At 42.9% G+C, this 21377-nt stretch overlaps 2 protein-coding genes and 1 long non-coding RNA gene across 6 annotated transcripts; 1 reads left to right on the top strand and 2 right to left on the bottom strand.

Moving 5' to 3' along the window:
• Positions 1–1087: 1087 nt before the first annotated feature.
• On the bottom strand, positions 1088–7437 carry CHCHD2 (coiled-coil-helix-coiled-coil-helix domain containing 2). Its single transcript, XM_070412869.1, has 4 exons — positions 7304–7437; positions 3397–3646; positions 2238–2394; positions 1088–1384 (listed from the first exon to the last, which is right to left on the bottom strand). Exons 1-4 carry the CDS (start codon positions 7351–7353, stop codon positions 1374–1376), a joined length of 468 nt encoding a protein of 155 aa, XP_070268970.1. The 5' UTR covers positions 7354–7437; the 3' UTR covers positions 1088–1373.
• Positions 7438–7548: 111 nt separating this feature from the next.
• Positions 7549–13178, top strand: LOC139009002 (uncharacterized). Of its 4 annotated transcripts, XR_011471240.1 has the most exons (4): positions 7629–7780; positions 11026–11247; positions 12594–12673; positions 12776–13178. It is a non-coding gene; the product is annotated as an uncharacterized lncRNA (long non-coding RNA). The 4 variants fall into 4 exon arrangements; XR_011471239.1 differs by having other exon boundaries at positions 7549–7646; positions 12594–13178; XR_011471241.1 differs by having other exon boundaries at positions 7629–7722; positions 12594–13178.
• A 16-nt stretch (positions 13179–13194) lies between these two features.
• Positions 13195–14011, bottom strand: NUPR2 (nuclear protein 2, transcriptional regulator). The gene is made up of 2 exons (XM_070412870.1): positions 13712–14011; positions 13195–13404 (listed from the first exon to the last, which is right to left on the bottom strand). Exons 1-2 carry the CDS (start codon positions 14000–14002, stop codon positions 13366–13368), a joined length of 330 nt encoding a protein of 109 aa, XP_070268971.1. The 5' UTR covers positions 14003–14011; the 3' UTR covers positions 13195–13365.
• Positions 14012–21377: the final 7366 nt, after the last annotated feature.

Below are 21377 nucleotides of genomic sequence, written 5' to 3'. Positions count from 1 at the left end.
CCAATGCACCCAGAGGATTATTCCCGGTGCCTTTCTCTGGGGAGCCATGGCTCCTTCCAGGGAGAGGCCCAGCAGACTCTTGCATGTTATTGCTGTGAGTTATTTTCCTTTGATTCACTAACGGTATTTGGGTACCCACTACAGACCATCACACCTTGGATATAAGGGGCAATTAACACTATGAGCCTCCAGGAAAACGGGCAAAGGAGTCCACTGACGAACCCAGGAGGGACTATGTTAGAGGACTCGCCAGGAGTGAATTATGTGGTCATTCAGGTGCTCAGGGTAAGGCAGTCGTGGTCCCTTTCAGGAACTGAATGATTTGGTAGAAAAGGGCACTCCAAGAACACAGCTGAGGACAGGAGGCAGCAACTGGGTAATTCACTCATTCAACATCCACTCACCCTGTAGTAAGATGCCTCTAAAACTTAAGAGGGGGAAAACCAGATAACAGAACCTATGTAAGGCACATTTGAAAATTGAAAAAGTCTAAGAGCATAATGTAGACTTAGAGATCAACTCGAGAGTAAAATATTTAGTTGAGGTTTGGAGCTTGGTTAACAAAAACGGTGCACCTCAAATTGAGTCCACCTCAAGACAATCGCAGCTCACCTGAGTCTTTCATGAAGCGGAAGCTACAATGCCTAAAATTGGAAAAATATCTATTGGGGAACTGTGTGTATTAAGAGAATGGTTTTCATCTCTGATCAAACTAATTGGATATTCTAGGGAAATAGTGACAAATAGTGCTCACCTGGCCACAGGGAACCCACTTACCCTTCATCTTAAAGTTTCTTATGACTGCTCAGTTTATTGAACACTGGCTCTGAAGGCTTATAGTACCTGGAACCTTTTTAATGGGCAACATGTTTGCTAGTGAACTACTCCTTACATAACTATTTCCCTACAAAAGTTTCTCAGGGAGCTTTACCAGGCCTTTTGGGTAGATGCTAATTTCGTGTCCAGAGACTATAAACTAGATAAAATTAAAGACATGTTGAGACAATTATGTTCTTCTGCAAAATACATATGTTCAGGATGCATATACTATATCTAAAATTTATTACCCTACATTTACCGGACACCATTTCAGAAGAAAATCACTTTATTGTAACTGATTCACAAACATCACAAAAGCTGGTTTAAGGAGGCCACACAAACATCTGCTCAGCCCCAAACTGAATTATCATCTTAATGAACTTCTACACAGTAAGTGCACTCTCTTCCACTGCTATTCAGAGGCGAGGAAACTATTAATGATATAGGAGAGTTAACTAATAGTTTTATACTTTCACTATCAATTATATATTTTTATACTAAGTTAACTTGGACATGAGAGATGATTTCCCATTTCTTCAATGCGACCTTCTTGATTAGGCCAATCCTGCAAATAAAAAAGGTACATTTAGAAGAGCACTGGCTGTACAGTCTTAACAAAACTGAAGCCCTCCCAATTATGAAAGGAGAGGAAAACCCCCAACCAGAATTTCTTTAATAAGTTATTGAGGGCATCCTTTAACCAACAAAACATTTGCATTTGTCATAACTGAGAAAAGACAGGGCACATGCGCTTCTGGGGACAGAGACCTGAGGCAGAACTATAGCCAGTTTGATACTAGATGTAGCTTCATCAAAGAATTCTGATGAACTTGGACATGCAATCTCTTACTTCCACAGTTCAACCACCTGAAAGGATTAACTTCTCCCTTATGTCCTACCCAAAATGAAGGGGGGAAATGAAAACAAACATTTTAATAGATGGTGTATTCTTAGGTGGATGGAAGGAAATTATGTGAAAACCAGTTGACATTCCGGAAAGCCTAAATCGAAGAATTCCGGTGAGGGACTTAATACACTTGTCTAATACAGCATGCAGAGTTCCAATAATATCAGTCTTTATGTGCATCCCTGAACTTTTAATTTTGTATTCATAACTTTAAGTCTAGATCGATTGCATGCAGTTATCCTCAATAAGATCTGACACACTAATCTATGTCTATTTAAGGAAGAATCAGATTCAGAACATAACTGGTAAAGGATTAAGATAATGATTAGAAACCTCTGCACCAGTTTGTTAGAAGTTAGCTTATCTTTAGAGTAATTTTAACAAAATCGCCTCTAATTTGTCAGTTTAATTTATTAAACACATATTCCCTAAGTTCTGTAGGATCTAGGAGCACAACCATTAAACAAATCGAGCCTATGCAAGTTCAATCATGAATTGATATATCACCTACCATTTGCAAATTTGCACTGTTTCAGCACCTCGCTGAAACCCTCACAAAGCTTAAGGTCACCCTGGTTCTGGGCACAGTCCAAAAACTGTTTCATCTCATAGTGGCATGGGCCAAACTGCTGCTGTTGCTGCTGGTATGCCTGCGTTCCCTGGGGCTCCTGCAAAGGCATAATATTCAGGAACGTTTAGAAAGGAAATCAGACTTACCCCTGAACAAAGAGCAGTATCCACTGTCTTTGAGGTTAACTGGGAAACAGAACTAAATCCAGCTGCAAATTAAAGTTTTCAGCTAATAACATGGAAAGTGAGATATTTTCAAGGCAGAAAATGAGTTTTAGTAAAATTCCAGTTGTTATCAGCTAGATTCAAGAACAAAGATGCAAGTAAAATGAAATGGTTATCTGGAATTTAAAGACCAGTGAAGTTTCATGGAGGAAAAAATGGGACTACTATAGAAAAATAGGTGGATGAGAGTTTCAAGTCTATCAGAATCACAACAGAGTACACACCCATGTTCACTAGAGGAGAAAATTCACAAATCCCAGAAAGAGGGGCAAGTGGCAAATGTCAGGTAAGAGATCAGAGAGCAAAGAGCTTCTAAAGAGATTTTTTTGAAAACTAAGATTGAGCCCTTAGTCAACAGAGTGTTGGCTTGTGGACTGAAGGGTCCTGGGTTAGATTCCGGTCAAGGGCATATGCCCGGGTTGGGGGGGCTCGGTTCCCAGTAGGGGGTGCTGCAGGAGGCAGCCAATCAATGGTTCTCTCTCATCATTGATGTTTCCATCTCTCTCTCCCTCTCCCTTCCTCTCTGAAATCAATCAAAAAATATAAAAAAGAAAACTAAGATCAAGACTGAATTAGTTCAGGGTAACCAAGACAAAATATTTAAAATAAGAAAAAAAAAATGGCTGTTTTACAGTGAATCAGGTTGAACTACTAGAGTTCTACGTCTTGGGAAAAAAGAAAATTTGTACAGTACTTACTGATGCTGGCCTGAGGCACTAACTAAACTGCCAAGCGTGGCTTTCGATAAAACATTTTCTGTTAATAGTATTGTGGATTCTAAATTTACACACGGTTCTTACACACAAGGAACTTACAAATAACTAGGTTTCCTCATCAAATATACCACTGAAGGGCAATGCCGCCCAAAGTCTTACCTGGTAAGTGATGTCAGGCCTTGAGGGCTCAGCATTACTTCCTCCACTGAAGCCCCCAGTGATGGCATGACCCAGCGTGTGGCCGACAGCAGAGCCCACAGCCACACCAGCTGCAGTGGTTGCCATTTGGGCCATCAGACCTGGCTGCCGGGGTGCAGCAGCAGGTGCGCCAACAGCAGATGGTGCAGCTGGTGCTGGTGGGTGAGCTGCTGGTGCTGGCCTGGGCGCAGCTCTCATCTGAGGTGCCCGGCTGTGAAAGTAAAGAACAGAAAGTATGCAGTTCCTACTTCCAACCAGGTTTGGAAACTGTCAAGGTAATACTACATATATACAAGAAAACTTAACAAAACACAATTCCCTAAAGTTCCCGTGGTCGGCAAACTTTGGCCCCTTGAGTGTGGCTCTTCCTAAGCCTTAGGAGTACCCTAATTAAGTTAATAACAATGTACCTACCTATATAGTTTAAGTTTAAAAAATTTGGCTCTCAAAAGAAATTTCAATCGTTGCACTGTTGATATTTGGCTCTGTTGACTGAGTTTGCTGACCACTGCCCTAAACTATTCTGTTACATTTTCTCTCTTTAACCTTTTGTTTGGGTTGTAACCACCAAGTATAAAATATTTTTTCCTGCTTCTTTGCAACCATTTCCATGTATTCAATAGCCCACAGTATCTTTAAAGAACACAGTTTTTCCAATACTTCGTAAAAATTGTAAAATATTAAGAGTTTAAAATAGAGGGGAGACCAAGATGGCGGCGTAGGTAAACACCGGAGACCGCTGCCGCAAACAACCATTTCAAAAATACAACTAAAAGACTGAACGGACATCACCCAGAACCACAGGAAGGCTGGCTGAAGAGAGACTCTACAACTAGAAGGAAAGAGAACAGCAAATCGAGGCTCAGAGGCGGCGCAGTGTGGAAAATACAAAGGTACCGAGGTGCGCGCGCAAAGCGGGCTGGTGGCTGAGGGCGCGGTTGTCGTTTTCTGTCGGGAGTGAGTCTCAGACTCTGGGCTCCAGATCCGGGCGAGTCTCTAGGGACCCAGACTCAAACGGGAGAAGCGGGATTATCCGGCATCAGTTGGAACCTGAGGGCAACTTTCTCTCCGAGGTTTGCAGCGGCTGCCGGGGTTCTGAGAAGCAGAGCCTCTGGGAACGGGACTGAGCGTGGCCATAACTGCTCCCTCCGCCCGCCCTGTTGATCCCGCCCCGCCCAGGCCCTGCGCACAGCCATTTGCCGATCGCCTCAGGCAAAGGCTGGATTAGCGCCTCCCCAGAAGGCAGACGTTTTCCGTACAGCTGATTCCTATAGCCAGCCGGCCTGGGAGTCAAATCCCTCTAGTGTTAACTACAACAATTAAGGCTTGGCTAGAACAAGACTGCGCACAGAGACCACAAGGGGGTGCACCAAGAAAGCATAAAAGATGCGGAGACAAAGAAACATGACAGAAATGGAGGATATGGAGCTAAGAATCGCAATTTTGAGGGCTTGCCATAAATTTGTGCAGAGCCTCACGAAAACTAATGAGACCCTCGATGCTACGATAAAGAAATTAGAAAGTAAGCATACACGGACTGAAATAAAGAATATTATACCCAATAGCAGACCAGAGGAGTACAATAATCAAACCAAAGATTCGACAAAAAACACCCAATTGGAAAAGCAAAATGAAAAAAGAATCCGAAAGTGTGAAGATAGTGTAAGGAGCCTCTGGGACAGCTTTAAGCGGTCTAATATCAGAGTCATTGGAGTGCCAGAAGATGAGAGACAGCAAGATATTGAAAACCTATTTCAAGAAATAATGGCAGAAAACTTCCCCCACCTGGAGAAAGAAATGGACTTACAGGTCCAAGAAGCGCAGAGAACCCCAAACAAAAGGAATCCAAAGAGGACCACACCAAGACACATCATCATTAAAATGCCAAGAGCAAAAGACAAAGAGAAAATCTTAAAAGCAGCAAGAGAAAGAGGCTTAATTACCTACAAGGGAATACCCATACGACTGTCAGCTGATTTCTCAACAGAAACTTTGCAGGCCAGAAGGGAATGGCAAAAAATATTCAAAGTGCTGAATACCAAGAACCTACAACCAAGATTACTTTATCCAGCAAAGCTATCATTCAGAATTGAAGGTCAGATAAAGAGCTTCACAGATAAGGAAAAGCTAAAGGAGTTCATCACCGCCAAACCAGTATTATATGAAATGCTGAAAGGTATCCTTTAAGAAGAGGAAGAAGAAGAAAAAGGTAAAGATACAAATTATGAACAACAAACATGCATCTATCAACAAATGAATCTAAGAATCAAGTGAATAAATAACCTGATGTACAGAATGAACTGGTGATTATAATAGAATCAGGGACATAGAAAGGGAATAGACTGACTATTCTTGGGGGAAAAAGGGGTGTGGGAGATGCGGGAAGTGACTGGACAAAAATCATGCACCTATGGATGAACACAGTGGGTGGGGAGTGAGGGTGGAGGGTGGGGTGGGAGCTGGAAGGAGGGGAGTTATGGGGGGAAAAAAGAGGAACAAATGTAATAATCTGAACAATAAAGATTTAATTAAAAAAAAAAAAAAAAGAGTTTAAAATATTCTCACAGAATTCATCACAAGTGCTAAGGAAAAAATAGGGAGCGAGGGGGAGCATGTTGTGGGATGTCATAACTTAAGGACAGTCAAAGGAGATTTCCCTGAGCTGGTAACATTTGAATGAAGACCTGCACTTAGTCATCTGGGGAAGTAATCTAGTCAAATTCCTCCATTTTACAGATTAGAATACTGAAGCCCAGTGACGAAGTGACTTGCCTGAACTGTTACACCAAAATTAATCTCAACTACTTTCCATCTGTAGAACAGTTGGATGCTTTCAACTATTTCAGTAAAATCTTCATATAAATTATGCTCCCCCTTACCCGTTTTTAGATTCTTCCCCCAAATAAGGCCAGGTCAAAAGTTTATGATTTCACTTTATAAAAAGGTGGTTATTGCCCAGGCGGCGTGGCTCAGCGGTTGAGTACTGACCTATGAACCAGGTCATAGTTCATTCCCCATCAGGGCACATGCCTGGGTTGCCGCTCAGTCCCAGGAGGAGGCATGCAGGAGGCAGCCGATCAATGATTCTCTCTCATCATTGATGTTTCTCTCTCCCCCTTCCTCTCTGAAACCAATAAAAAATATATTTTAAAAAATGTGGTTATCTGCCCTTTGAACAGAAGTTTCTTTTCACAAGCGAACCCCTTCTCACACTCCTAGCACACTGTATGAACACAATCCAGTGAAGCAGCAGGGCCTGTGCTGAATGTCCTGAATTGGTCACTGGCTTTCCCACTTCCCGGAAGCATGACCTTAGACAAGTAATTTATTCTGAGTCTGCTGTTTCCTTATTCCTGTCAAGTAGGGGTAACAGATCTCTAGGGTTACCATGAGGTGTAACTGGCAGTAGATTTTACAAATATTTTAGAAATTAGAAATCGTCAGGTACACGTGAGGGCCTTAGTGGCTGTGTCCTCTAGTAGGCTGAGACCCCAAAAGGCTCACTGCTCATGGCAGGTGCTCACAGATTATTCACTGAATTGAAATTCGATCATTTCCCGATTGTTACCTTTCTTCTACACTTTTTTTTTTTTTTTTTGCTACTTTGACCGTTTCAGCTCGTTTCCACTTCTTTTTACAACTTGGCTATTTTAACTTAAAATGAGCTACGAAATATTTTAAGCAATAACTCATGGGCGTTCGAAATTAGAAAACTTGCCACTAATGGAAAAATTTAGCCAAAGGCGCCACGAAGTCGGGCCCCCGCCGCATTGGCCTTCAGACGCCCGGTCCGCGGCCTCCGCCAGCCTCCGCCCGGCCACCCTGCGTCACGGCGCCCACAGGGCCCCCAACCCCGCGAGGACCTCACCTGGCCGGAGGGGCCATGCGGGAGGTGCGGCTCCGGCTTCCACGCGGCATCGCAACTGCGCAGCGGGTCGGTGTCTGCAAGTGCGAAACTCCTAGAAGACCCCGGCGACTTCCGCTGAGCGCGAGAGCGCGGAAGACAGGGGGCGGGGCCGGAAGCGCGCGACCAATCAGCGCACAGGCTGGGCCTTTCCGTTTGCTGACGTCTCCTAGGGGCCTGAAGGTCACTGAAAGAGCGTGACCACGCGATGGCGCCTCGTCGCACGCGGTTGGCGTCAGGAGCTGGGCGCCGGGGCTGTTTAGAAAACCGGAAGTGCGTGTGGCAAACTTGCGGGTCCCAGCCTAACGTGAGTCAGAACCCGTCGCTGGTTAAGGGTCCGAGGACGGGTGCGTCTTCCTTCAAACGTTTGTATTACTAACGTGGTACGTCACATCCTACCTTGAGAGTCAGACCTCTGTCGGGACTACCACTGGACCTTGGGCAAGTTACTTCACGTTTCTCAGCATTAAATCATTTAGATAAATATTTTTTTGAGGCAGTGTGGGCACGCAATATGAACCGAGGGAAAGTGAAAACTTGAGACAAGAATCGACGAAACAAAGTTGGTTCTTTTTGTATTTCTGTTGTCTGCGGATCCAGTCAGCAAAAGTTAATTGTGCAGTACGTGCATGTATTACTATACGTTTTCAACCATTTCACATATCTTATAGGATTTGTGCCCATAATTGAGGTAGCATTCACGGATAAACATGTTCTGATCTACAAGTGCCAGCTGGGTTGAGACAGCGCCGAATGAAACAAGACGACAGCTTCCTTAGTTTAAATCCAGGGAGGAGAGACACAAGCGCCTGTACAGGTCGGGTGATGGTGACGAAGCACAGTCCTTGAAGTGGGGAAGCACGCCAGGTCTTACCAAGGGTAAGACCATTCCTGGCAGAGGGAACAGCAATTGCAAAGGCCCCAAGGGCCTGTGCTGCAGTAATAGTTGGTGTGAAATGTTTTTAACAGTAACATTTTAGCGCCTCTGCAGTATAGGGGAAAAGTTGGCTGCTGGCATTTCAAGCAGGGCTTCATGGGATTTATGGAGGCAAGAAAGCCGAGGTGGAACCTCCATTTCTTCTTGGATGCCCATCAGAAATTTCCCCCCTTCCACCACAGGTAGCAGAGTTTAACACAACTTTTCCAGCAACAGCAGGGTGTTTGTGGAATCCAGGGGTAAATGCAAAACCTTTTCATGAAAAACAAAGTTTTATTTTCATAGGACTTCTTAAAGAAATTAAAGCTTTATAAATGGTAAGACTTTGGCCCTAGCTGGTTTGGCTCAGTGGATAGAGCGTCGGCCTGTGGACTGAAGGGTTCTGGGTTCAATTCTGGCCAAGGGCACATGCCTGGGTTTCGGGCTTGATCCTCAGTAGAGGCTGTGCAGGAGGCAGCCAATCAATGATTCTCTCTCATCATTGATGTTTCTCTCCCTCCCTCTTCTTTGAAATCAACAAAAAATATATTTAAAAAGTAAAACTTCTGTTATCTACTTAATTTGAGTAGAATTTTTGCTGCACACATTAAGAGCCCATTCTGAGCCTGCAGTCCAGGCATATGCCCTGACTAGGAATCAAACCGTGACCTCCTGGTTCACAGGTTGACACTCAACCACTGAGCGACACTGGCTAAGTGATAACAGAAATTTTAAAACTGTACAAATCCTGTTCCAGAAATTCCATGTCTAGGAATGTAAGAAACAATCATGAAAAACAAATAAAAAACTGAGTCATATATGTGAGAAGAAATTAAGTGTAAGGGTATTTAACAATATATGTAAAATAGGAAAGACCTATAAACAATCTAAATGTCCTACAATATAGAATTAAATGTTATCTACATATACACTGAGTGGCCAGATTATTATGACCACCTGACGACGTTTGTAGGCAAATTAGCTATAATTTCACGCTGAAGTTGCTAGAGGGCCAGACCATTATAAATAGGGAGGCAGGTGGTTTACCACGACAGTAGAAGTGATTTTTTTCTGAAGATATGGGTAAACAACACGATTTAAGAGCCTTTGAACGTGGGATATATTTGAACGTGAGTGGCCAGATTATTATGACCACTTGACATTTGTAGGCAAATTAGCTGTACACTGCGTTGTATGGGATATGGAAGCCGAAGGCCTGTTCGAACACCTTTGCTGTCTGCAGTTACCAAGATAAAACGTCTCCAATTCGCACAGGAACACAAGATTTGGACAGTCGAGCATTGGAAAAAAGTCATGTGGTCCAATGAATCACGTTTCCAGTTGCATCATGCATTTGGCAGAGTGAGAATTTGGCAGAAACAGCATGAAAGCATGCACCCCACATGCATGAGTACAACCCTTCAAGCTGGTGGGGTTAGTGTTATGGTTCGGGGCATGTTTTCCTGGCATGATTTGGGCCCTTTAATTCGTGTGGAACAACGTCTGAATAGCACAACATACCTAAGTATCGTTCCTGATCAAGTTCATCCTTTGTTGATGGCGTATCCCAATGGGGATGGCTTCTTCCAACAAGAAAATGCGCCATGCCACGGTGCTCGTATTGTGCAGGAGTGGTTTCAAGAACATGAGGGAGACTTTACCTTGCTTGGGTGGCTCCCACAATCACCAGATCTCAATCCAAGGATGAAGTTAAAAGAGCCATCAGGCAGCTTATTCCACAACCATCAAATTTCACAGAACTGGACAGTGCTATTCATCAGGCACTGTTGGTGTCAGATTCCTCGAATCACCTTTCAACATCTCGTGGAGTCAATGCCAAGAAGAATTGCCACAGTATTGAAGGCAGAAGGTGGCCCAACGAAGCACTGATGGGGTGGTCATAATAATCTGGCCACTCACATTCAAATATATCCCATGTTCAAAGGCTGTTAAATCGAGTTATCTTCAGAAAAAAATCACTTCTGTCGTGGTAAACAACCTGCTTCCCTATTTATAATGGTCTGGCCCTCTAGCAACTTCAGTGTGAAATTATAGCTAATTTGCCTACAAATGTCAGGTGGTCATAATAATCTGGCCACTCAGTGTATATATAAAAGGCTAAATTGCCAAGTGTCCCCTTGGGAGTTCAACCAGGAGACCAGGAGTTTGATTGCTCGCTATGACATGTGCTGACCACCAGGGGGCGGTGCGGAACAAAGGAAGGCCCTGCCGGCAACCTGAAGGCCCTGATTGGCTCTGATTGCCTGCCAAGCCTAGGGACCCTACCCGGGCATGAATTTTGTGCACCAGGCTGCTAGTACATAGATATAATGTTATGCAGCCATTTAAAATGTTATGAAAGAATATTTGACATGAAAAGTATCTTAACAATATGCTAAATGAAAGAGCAGTTTACAAAATAGTACACATAGTATGTTTATATTTTGAGAAAATACATGTATCTTAAAGATTGGCATTATATACACCCAAGGAATGACTATCCATTGAGTAGTGCTTTCTTCTTTTTTGTGTGTCCATATTTTCCACCTTTGCTTCAGTGAACATACTTATATTAAACACCATGGTGGTTTAAAATGCCCACAAATTAACACGTCTTTCAAAAAGTGGAGCCTGATCCCTCTCCCCTTGAGTGTGAGCTGGATTTAATGACTTACTTTGAATGGATAGAAAAAAGCAAAAGTGTTGATGTGCAACTTTGGAGAGTAGGTCTTAAAAGGTACTGTGGCTTCCTCCTTGTTCACTCTTTCAGATCACTTACTCTGAGGAAAGCCAGCTGTCAAATCATGAGGACACTTAAGCAGCCTCATGGAGTCTCATGTGGCAAGGAAGTGAGGCCTGCCAGCAGCCACGTGAGTAAGCAACCTTCCAATGACTGGTCTCGGCCAACATCTTGACTGCAACCTATTGAGATGCTGAGCTACAACCACCCAGCTAAGCTACTTTGAATCCTTGGCCCACAGAAACTGAGATAGTAAGTATTTGTTCTTTTAAGCCACTAGGTTTTGGAGTAATTTATTATACAGCAAAGTAATTAATACACAATTTCTACAATTACTGTATTTAAATTGTAAACATTCTAGTATCTAAAATGAGCAAAATCTAGTTAACACACATTAGAGTGTTGCTTTAACATGGCTTATGTCTGTCTGAGTATGCTGTACTTTACAGCAGGAATTGAAAAGTTTGAAACATTAAGGTTCTTATACTCTAAATGTAGTGGTTGTTTTTATAACTAAGACATATAAATACAGTGCCTTGCACATATCAGACAAAAAAGAATGAATAAATTTTTTTAACTCATCATCTAAAAATACAAAGTATTATATGAACAAGTAGCTAAGGGGTGCTTATGTGAAGTTCTACAGGATTTCAAAGAATGGACAATCAATGTGAAGGCTTCAGGAAGAAAGTGGCATTCAAATAATTATAGGTGGAATTAGTTTCAAGATTAAAACTGTAAAGGGGGAAATAGTATGCTAAATACAACAGCACAGATTCAAATGAAGAATTATGGTGGGTGCCCTAACCGGTTTGGCTCAGTGGATAGAGCGTCGGACTGTGGACTGAAGGGTCCCGGGTTTGATTCCGGTCAAGGGCATGTACCTTGGTTGCGGGCACATCCTCGGTGGGGAGTGTGCAGGAGGCAGCTGAATCGATGTTTCTCTCTCATCGTTGTTTCTAACTCTCTATCCCTCTCTCTCCCTCTCTGTAAAATATCAATAAAATATATTTTTTTTAAAAAGAATTATGGTGAGTTTAGAGGACAGAAGACCTGTATCAAGCAAGAATCAGTGTTTTTTTGGAAGTTGTGTCAAAATTTAAGAAAATCCAATAGATAATTTCCAGCACAATGTAAGATATCTAGGCTTTTTATCCTATAAGATTGAGGGGTTTATATGATTAAAACAGTCTTCTGGTAGATTAATCTAGAGTTTAAGCAACTTGACCAAGTCAGTATAGTTTAACTCCAAAGCGATTCCTACCATAACACACTGCCTGATGTTGGAGATATTGAAAAGAATTAATGTAGTGAGTGAAATAATCAAGATTTTGTAACCAGAGAGGAAGGACTGTATTCTGTAAACTTAAAAGTAGTTACCATTTATTGAGCATCTATTATGTGTCAGGCCCTTAACTGTGTCGGATGTTTCATATATTTTATCTATAATCCAATTTGGCAAGGTAATCCAATATTATTCCCATTTTACAAATGAGAAACCTGAGACTTGGAACTTGAAAGTAGTTGCCACTCAGAAGTTTGCTGACTGCTAGAGTGGTGGTCACAGCTAGGATTAATATTCAGATTGCTTCTTCCAGTACACACCTTTCTCTCCTAACCATGGATTCACCACTGGGTGCCAAGGGCTGAATGAATGCAGAGTGAAGATAAAGGAAAGGTACCCGGCCATATTCTGTATAATTTTAAAACTAAAATTCAACTTTTTTCCTTGGACATGGAGGTTTGTGGTTGGTTCTGAACCACATAACATTGTCTACAGGTGAGCAAAATTGTGATGCTGGAAAGAGCGAATGCTTTACAAAAGTATCTGTGATGCCCATCTTCTTTCTAACCAGCTGTGCAACCTCTGGAAAGATATGTGAACTCTCTGAGCCTCAAGAATCCCCTCTCTATAATGGAGATAGTGTCCACCTTAAAGGATTGTTGTGCCATGTGAAGTGCAGAGAACCTAGCAACTAGGTTCAACAGACACTATTACAATTTAAAGTACTTCTTTTCTTGGAAAATAAATATTAAACCTGCACACTTGAGTTGAAATCTTGTACAAATTCCTATCTTTGTTCTCCTCCCCCCATTCATCTTTGTGACCTTTTCTTTAGGAAGAAGAATGCAAATATTTGTAGACTTAAAACTAGTTACTGTAGCAACTAAAAATAAAACACTAGAAGAGTTAAAATGCCACTCTTGCTGCTGCTCTCTTTTAATTAAAAACCCTAAAAAGGCATACCCACTTGGATGTTACTTAACAACCAGAGTCTGGCCGTTGAAGCAGTAAACTTAAGCGATGCCAAAACCAAATTCTGTTGACCAACATGGATTCTCTCCCCTTAAGACCAGTTGCAGCTGGAGTCAAAGAAAAGACTTTTTTTTATCAGGTCCTTCGGTATCCTGTAGAAAAATCAGACAAAAACAAAAATCAATTATTTTCTTTGGTCCGAGCATCAACACTGGAAGTAAACCCCTCACTTGTATTTCTTTAAAAAGATGTTTTCTACCTTCCCTAGCCCCTTCCACCATTCCAGCTGCAGTCAGGAGATAAGCTGCGGGTAACGGGGTCCACCTGCGACTCGCTAAGGCGGGGCCGCTTCCGAAGGGGCGACTGTGCCCGGGCCGAATCGTAGGGGACCAAGGAAGTGGCCCGCGGCGCTCGCGCTCACGGGGCTCCCCGGGCCCCAAGGGTCTGGCCGGTACGCACCGGCGCGCAGGCGAGGCGAGTGCGCGGCCGGGGCTGCAGCTTGCGCTGGCGCCGCTTGCGCTGGCCGTTGAGGAGCTTCTGTGCGATTTTGCGCTCGTGGCCGCCAGGCACCGGCCAGTTGGTGCGCAGTTCCCGCTCGCGCCGCGTGCGGCCCTTGCTGTGTCCGGCCCCACCGGCCGGGAAGTCGCGCAGGTAGTAGTAATCGGGGCAGTCATAGAGCTCCTCCTCGGAGCACACCTCGGCCGGCAGCGGCTGCGCCAGACTCGGGGCGTTGGGAAGAGCCGGGTCCATCGCGCCCAGCTGGCCCGCAGCCGGCGCACGCGCGCCTCTGGAGGCCCCGCCCCGCGCTGCGATTGGCTCCGCCTGAGGGGGCGGGACCTAGGCTGACGTCACAGAGCAGGGCTTGTGTCCTGCGCGAGGTCTCGGGCTTCCCGCTGGGTCAACCGTGACCCCTTCCTCCGCCTGGGTCTGTGTACCCCCGTCAGAGAGGGTCATTTGGCAAAATCCGATCCTGCACTTGCTTTATGTTGGTCAAAAATGGTAAACTAATATGCACAGAGGAAAGGCCACATGCGGACAGAGCAAGAAGGTGGTCATCGGAGGGCCTCAGGAGGAACCAACCCTGGTGACATCTTTTTTTTCTCTGGAGCATCAAGTTTATTAGGAAACTTGAGAGAGTTAAATACTTTAATAAGAACCCCTACAAACATAGGAGCAAAGGAGAGCAGGGCAGGGAGAATGGCCCCAGGAAAAACAGTTCCAGTCTTTGAAGTTTTCATTCAGGCGGACTCATAGGGAGGACAGCTTCTCCTCTTGACCGCCCCAGGGGGCTCCAGGCAGTCTTCCAAGCTCAAGGTATTTTGGATAAGATGCTTCTGAAGGCCATGGATGCAGGATACCGTCCTGATGTGAATGCCATGCAGAGAATGCCTCGGCAGTTGGCACACCTCCATGGTCACTCCAGAAATACAGCCTGTATTTCTTGCTTTGCTGCTTACATCCAGCTTCTGTCTCATCTCCCACACCACATGTCCTGTCTCTGGAGCTCAGCATCTTTAAAGTTCAACATTTAAAATGCAGAAAGTACTGCTTGATTGCCCCAGCATCTTTGGCTGGTTATGCTTTGGCTGTCCACTATTGTAAAAAATTATATTGACTTCACTCTTGTCCTTTAGAGATGCTGCTTGTCAGTGGACAACTTATAGCATAAGAATCTTAAGAAAAACCTAAGAACCTCCAAGCCCACGCCCTGTGGGCCCTGGCCGTGGCCAGAGGAAGAGGCCGGAGTCCATCATCTTGCTGCCCAGCTTGAAGCCAGTTTTCATTGGTTGTCCCCTCTGGGGCTCCACCAATGCTGCTACTGCTGTGGGTGGTGGGGGAGCCCCCAGGGTCACGTTGGAGGATTGGGCTCAGGGTGGCAATCCTTGATTCCAGGCTGCATAGGGAGATTGTGTGGTCCTTCCTTTGGGACTGGCTAGGGAATGGAATTCCTCCCTTCCACCCTGGCTGGGTAAATGGTCATCCTTTCTTCTAGTCTGGGGGAATGGCCATCCTCGCTTGCATGCTGCCTGGGGGAGTGGTGGTCCTCCCAGACTTACTGGGGGAGTGGGCATCATTGACTCTGGGCTGAGTGGTGGAGTTCCAGGGCCTCGGCCACTCTGCCCTGAAGTCTGAAACCCCTGTGCTGGGGAAAGACTAATGTTGGGGTCTGGGGAGGCTCAGGGCCTTCCCCTGATCTTGGGGTTTTCATGCTATCTAGTATTAGATAAGTGCCCATGATGTTGTTATATATTTTTCCTGTGAGTGATTCCTGTATCTCATGCTATTGATATCCCATGTTCTTCATTATTTGGACTACTTTTGGGTCTAAGTCACTGCAGGGTGGTTCAAAGTATGGCCTCAGTTTCTCTGACTGGCCAATGTTGACCCAGTGGTCCTTCATTATGTCTTTCATTGTTGATCTTTGGCTGAGGTTGAGAGTTATTAAGTTCTGTAAAAGTCTTTGACATTTCAGAGACAGGAAGTATGGTATAAAGAAGTGCCCACTCAAGATCTTCCTAACTTCTTCAAAATTTCCCCCCACAAATGGAAGTTCCCGTCACCATCCTGTAGAGTGCTACCTCCATGCTCCAGATGTCCATCTTCAGGCACTCATAGGATTCGAGCTGCAAGATCTCTGGGGCCATATAGGAAATGGTGCCACAGAATGTACTGTTTCTCTTCTGTAAATTCCCCACTGAAGCCAAAGTTTGCTAATTTAACACTTATCTCACCATCTAGAAAAATGTTCTCCGGCTTCAGATCCTGCAGTACTATGTGTCTCTGATGGCAATACTGGGCCACTGATAATAATTGCTGGAACATGGCTTAGACTTTCTTCTCTATCATGGGGCCACAGTTCTCTAAATAGTCAAATAAAGTTCCTTCACTAGCGTGTTCCATGAAAATATAGACTTTGTCCTGATGGTAATGACCTCAAACAACTTTGCAATGTTGGGATGATTTAATCTCTTAAGAGAATGAATCTCTTGAAGAACATCAGAGGAGCCCTGCCAGGTGACAACTTTTACAGCCACTTCTGTGCTGGTGACAGTGTGACAGATCAGCCTAACCTCTCCAAAGGATCCCTTGCCAAAGGTGTTGAGGATGAGGTAGTTGCCAATATGGCACTCCTCATTGGCAGAAATGGCTACAAAGTCATCAGACATGATGACTTAAAGAAATAAAAAAATATTCTCTGAGATCTGTACTCACTAAAGTGGATAAGTGATGAAAATAGGAAAAAAGAGAGGAGGATGAGTAGAAGAGGAGGAGGAGGAGGAGAAAATAAAATAAAAAAGTGAAATATAAAAAGAAAAAAATTTAAGTAAAAAAAATAGAAACAATGAAAAAACAACAACAACAAAACACAACTATGAGAAAACAAGCCAACTAGTCCAATAAGTCACCACCAATCAGCTTCCTGGTCTCTAACGGACTAAAACTTCAGCCCAGCCAGGACCTTAAAGGAGTGGTTTGTATTTCCATCACAATGGTACCTTATGAGGTCAAAGAAAGAAGTGTACCACTCATGGCTGGAGATAAACCATAGTGGTTTTCTCACTTTTTGGTCTCATGACCCTTATTTTCTGAGGGAAAAATGAAAGAACCCCCAAAGAGCGTTTTGTTTATGTGGGATATTCAATATTGACATTTACTTTTACTAGAAATGAAAATCTGTAAGATGCAGACAAAAATCAACAGTCTGACTTATTCTCATGCTCCGGGTCTCAGTTCAAATATCACCTGCTTAGAGAGGGCTTCCTACCTACCTCACCCAGCCCATCACTTTTGTCATCTTCATAGCACTGACCACAGTGTGGCTGATTCTTGTTTACTGTCTGTCCTTCCCATGAATTGAAGAGCATGACTGTAGGGATCCCTGTGTCTAGCACAGTGCGTGGCAACAAAATGTTTAATCAAATTTGTTCACTGGATTAATATGAGAGTTTGGGGGAGCAAAAGAAAATATGGCCAACTATTTATTTAATCAAAGAGATTCCTAAAACATCTTAAAAACAGTCATGTTCTATCCTCACTCAGTTTTGGGGGCAGATAAAATAAAGAGGAGGGTTGAAGTCTGGGTTTCCAGGTATGTGGGTTGGTGAGGCTGAAGAAAGTATAACTGGTAGCCTTGCTGTAAAGATTAAAGATGATTATTCATCTTTCCAGTGGTACTTGCTAAGGATGCAGTAAATTTGGATCTGCAATGAAGCTGTAAGGTATTTTTACACTTTGAATATCCATTTCCAGATGACACAAAGGACTTCTCAGGTGACCCTGAGTAGGCCATTTAGGTGAATTTTTGTGTTACTTAAATGAACCATCTCTTTTAACCTTGCAACTCAGGGATTAGTTAACAATATCCAATATGGTCCAATCCAGTGCAACTAGAGGGTGTCCTTTTGGAGATGTCTTTCTTTTTTTTAAGTATATTTTTATTGATTTCAGAGAGGGAAGGAGAGGGAGAGAGAGAAACATCAGTGATGAGAGGGAACTGCTGATTGGCTGCCTCCTGCATGCCCCTTACTGGGGATCGAGCCCACAACCCGGGTATATGCCTTTGACCAGAATCGAACCTGGGACCCTTCAGTCCGCAGGCTGACACTCTATCCACTGAGCCAAACTGGATGGGCGGATGGGGCTGGAGATGTCTTTTTGATGGACCATGTGTCCAGGTTTAGACCACGATGTTTGGTGTCTTCATCTCCCAGGAGTGTGCTGTGGCTGGATTCTCTACAAGCTTGAATAAGTTTCTTTCTACCAGTCTCTAAAGCTCATTGTCTCGCTATAAAACCCAGGGCCCTGGTGATATCTTGGTCTTGGACTTCCAGCCTTTACAATGGTGAGAAAATAAATTTATGTTAAGAAAAAAAGAAAGATAAACTATCCAAGTGTCAAATGGGACTGCTCAAAGAAAATGTGGGGCTGCATATTTATCCAAAGGACTTTTATCAGCAATTAACATTTTATTAGGCTATTTGATGTCAGGAGAAAGTGTTCAATAATGATGTAAGTGAAAAATTAGCTTCTGAAGAAATGCCTCTAGTATCCCAGGGAAGTATTTTTAAAACACATCTATCTATAAATGACTGAAAGGAAATTCATCAAAACACTAAAAGTAGAGAGTCTTAAAAATGCGGTAGAGTAAGTTACCCTGACACTCTCCCAGGACCAAACTGGAAATACAACTAAAATACAGAAAAACCACCCTGAAAAATCAACTCAACTGAATACTAGTTGGGGAGAGCCCTGATAACCAAGGATGGAAAGTGGAGACTGCAAAGAGACTGACTGGAAATGTAGAAAAGTGAAAGGGCTGCTGAGCTCCCACAGACAGCAGCTGAAAGTCCGGAGGGATATCTCATTTGTGGGGGGTTCCCACTGAGAACTCTGGGGTCTAAACTCCAAGCTGGGCTCCTCAGCCTAGAGAACCAGTACTGAGAAAGGTGCCCACATAACATTTGGCTGTGAAAAGCAGCAGGGTTGCTGTCTGCCAGCCAGAGATGGCTAGAAAGGCAGGCACCCTCCTAAAGGGCCAACACACATTTTGTGTGCGGCCATTCACCGTGGGCTCTGGTAGAGGGAGGGCAAAGTGGACTGGAGCTGTGTGAGGGAAGTCCAGAGTTGGGGGCTCTGTGGTTAGAGCTCAGAGTGCAGCCATTTTCCTGTGCTGAGTCATTCCTACACACTGTGGAGGCATCTTTCTTCATGGACCTTTGCTATCCAGGTGATTTTTGCCTGGGGAAGAGACAGTTGCCCCACCCTGTTGGAAGAGCTCTAACCTTACTCAGTGATTTATAGCCTGAGGCAAATTAAGACTGAGTGTCAATTGGATTGCAGGCAGAGGCAGATCTCTGGAGGCTTAGAGTCTTTGCCTAATCACCTTCTGGGCCTGGGACTAGAAAAAGCAGACCCTGGTGGACATCTTGGTCCTTTCCAAAGACACAGCCACAGCAGAGGTTAGCCACAAGCTGAGGATTGCTGATAGCTCCAAACAGGGTACTCAGGGCCAGTCGAAAACAGCATTTGACATTGTCCTGCACTAGAGATTGGGAGTAGTAGCAGATCTACCTAATACGTAGGCACAAATCCAAACAGGAAGCCAAGATGGGGAGACAAAAACAAACACACCCAAATGAAAGAATAAGAGAATTATCCTGAAGAAGAGCTAAACGAAATAGAGATAAGAAATTTATCAGATATAGAGTTAAGAATAATGATGGCAAAGATACTCAATGGCATGTGAAAAGATATAGTAACTATGAAAAAAGACCAGTCAAAAATAATGACATAGCACTAATAAAGAACACATTGGAAGGAATACACAGCAGAATTAGGGAAGCTGAGGATCAGATCAGTGAATCAGAAGACAAGGTAGAAAAAAATCAGAGAACCAAAAAGAAAAAAACAATTAAAAAACAGGAAGATAGTTTAAGGGAGCTGTGGGACAATATGAAATGTGACAATATTCACATAATAAGAGTGCCAGAAGGAGAAGAAAGTGAGCAAGGGCTAGAGAATGTATTTAAAGAAATAATAGCAGAAAACTTCCCTAACCTGGTAAAGGAAAAAGTCACACAAGTTCAGGAGGCAAAGAGAGTCCATGCAAGAAGAACCCAAACAGGCCCATGCTCAGACACATCATCATTAAAATGCCAAAAATTAAAGACAAAGAATCTTAAAGACAGCAAGAGAAAAGCAATTTGTTACCTACAACAGAGCTCCCATAAGGCTGTCAGCTGATTTCTCATCAGAAATTCTACAAGCCAGAAGAAAATGGCATGAAGTATTCAATGTAATGAAAAGCAAGGATCTGAAACCAAGATTACTATATCCAGCAAAGCTATCATTTAAAATAGGTGATGAAATAAAGAGTTTCCCAGACAAAAAAAAAAAAAAAAAGACTAAAGGAGTTTGTCACCACCAAACCAGCACTGTCAAAAATGCCAAAGGAACTGCTGTAATGAGAAGAAATAGAAACCTAGGCATACAGAATTAAAATGGCAATAAATAAATACCTATCAATAATATTGAATGTAAATGGGTTAAATGCTCTAATAAAAAGACATATGGTAACTGAATGGACACAAAAATATGACCCAACTATATTCTGTTTACTAGAGACCCACCTCAGAACAAAAGGTTGAGAGTGAAGGGTTGGAAAAATTTTTCCATGTAAATGGAAACAGGAAAAAAGCTGGGGTAGCAATACTCAAAATAGACTTCAAAATGAAGGCAATCACAAGAAACAACAAAGGCCACTACATAATACCAAAGGGATTGATCTAACAAGTGGATATAACATATATGCACCCAATATAGGAGCACCTAAATATGTAAAAAAAAACAACTTCTTGATGACTTTAAGGGAAGATGAACAGCAATACAGTCATAGTAGGGGACTTTAACATCCCACTGACTTCACTGGATAGAACTTCCAGACAAAAAATTAACAAGGAAACAGTGACTCTAAATGACATACTGGGTCAGATGGATTTAATTGACATTTATAGAACATTTCACCCTAACACAGCAGAATATACATTCTTCGTGCCCATGGGTCAGTCTCAAAGATAGATCACATATTAGGACACAAAACAAGTCTCTACAAGTTCAAGAAGATTGAAATCATATCAAGCATCTTCTCAGATCACAGTGGAATGAAATTAGAAATCAACTACAGTAAAAAGACTAAAAAATATTCAAACACTTGGAGGTTAAATAGCATGTTATTAAACAGTGAATGGGTTACTAATGAGATCATGAAAGAAATAAAAAACTTCCTGGAAACAAATAAAAACACACAACAACCCCAAATCTCTGGGACTCAGCAAAAGCAGTCTTGAGAGGAAACTTCATGGCTTTACAAACCTACCTCAAAAAAAAAAAAAAAAAAAAAAAAAAAAAAAAAAAAAACCAACCAAGAAAAAATAATAATAAACAATTTAACCCTACAACTTAAAGCATTAGAAAGAGAACAACAAGAAAAGCACAATTGAGTAGAAGGATGGAAATAAAGATTAGAGCAGAAATAAATTAGAGACTAAAAAAAGAAAAAAACAGTACAAAGCAAATAAATGAAACCAAGAGCTGGTTCTTTGAAAAGATAAATAAGATTGACAAA

Source organism: Myotis yumanensis, unplaced genomic scaffold (genome assembly GCF_028538775.1).
Source record: "Myotis yumanensis isolate MYYU_CA2020_CCGP unplaced genomic scaffold, mMyoYum1.0.hap1 SCAF_4, whole genome shotgun sequence".
Lineage (NCBI taxonomy): Eukaryota > Metazoa > Chordata > Mammalia > Chiroptera > Vespertilionidae > Myotis > Myotis yumanensis.
This window is presented reverse-complemented; position numbering and strand designations above follow the sequence as displayed.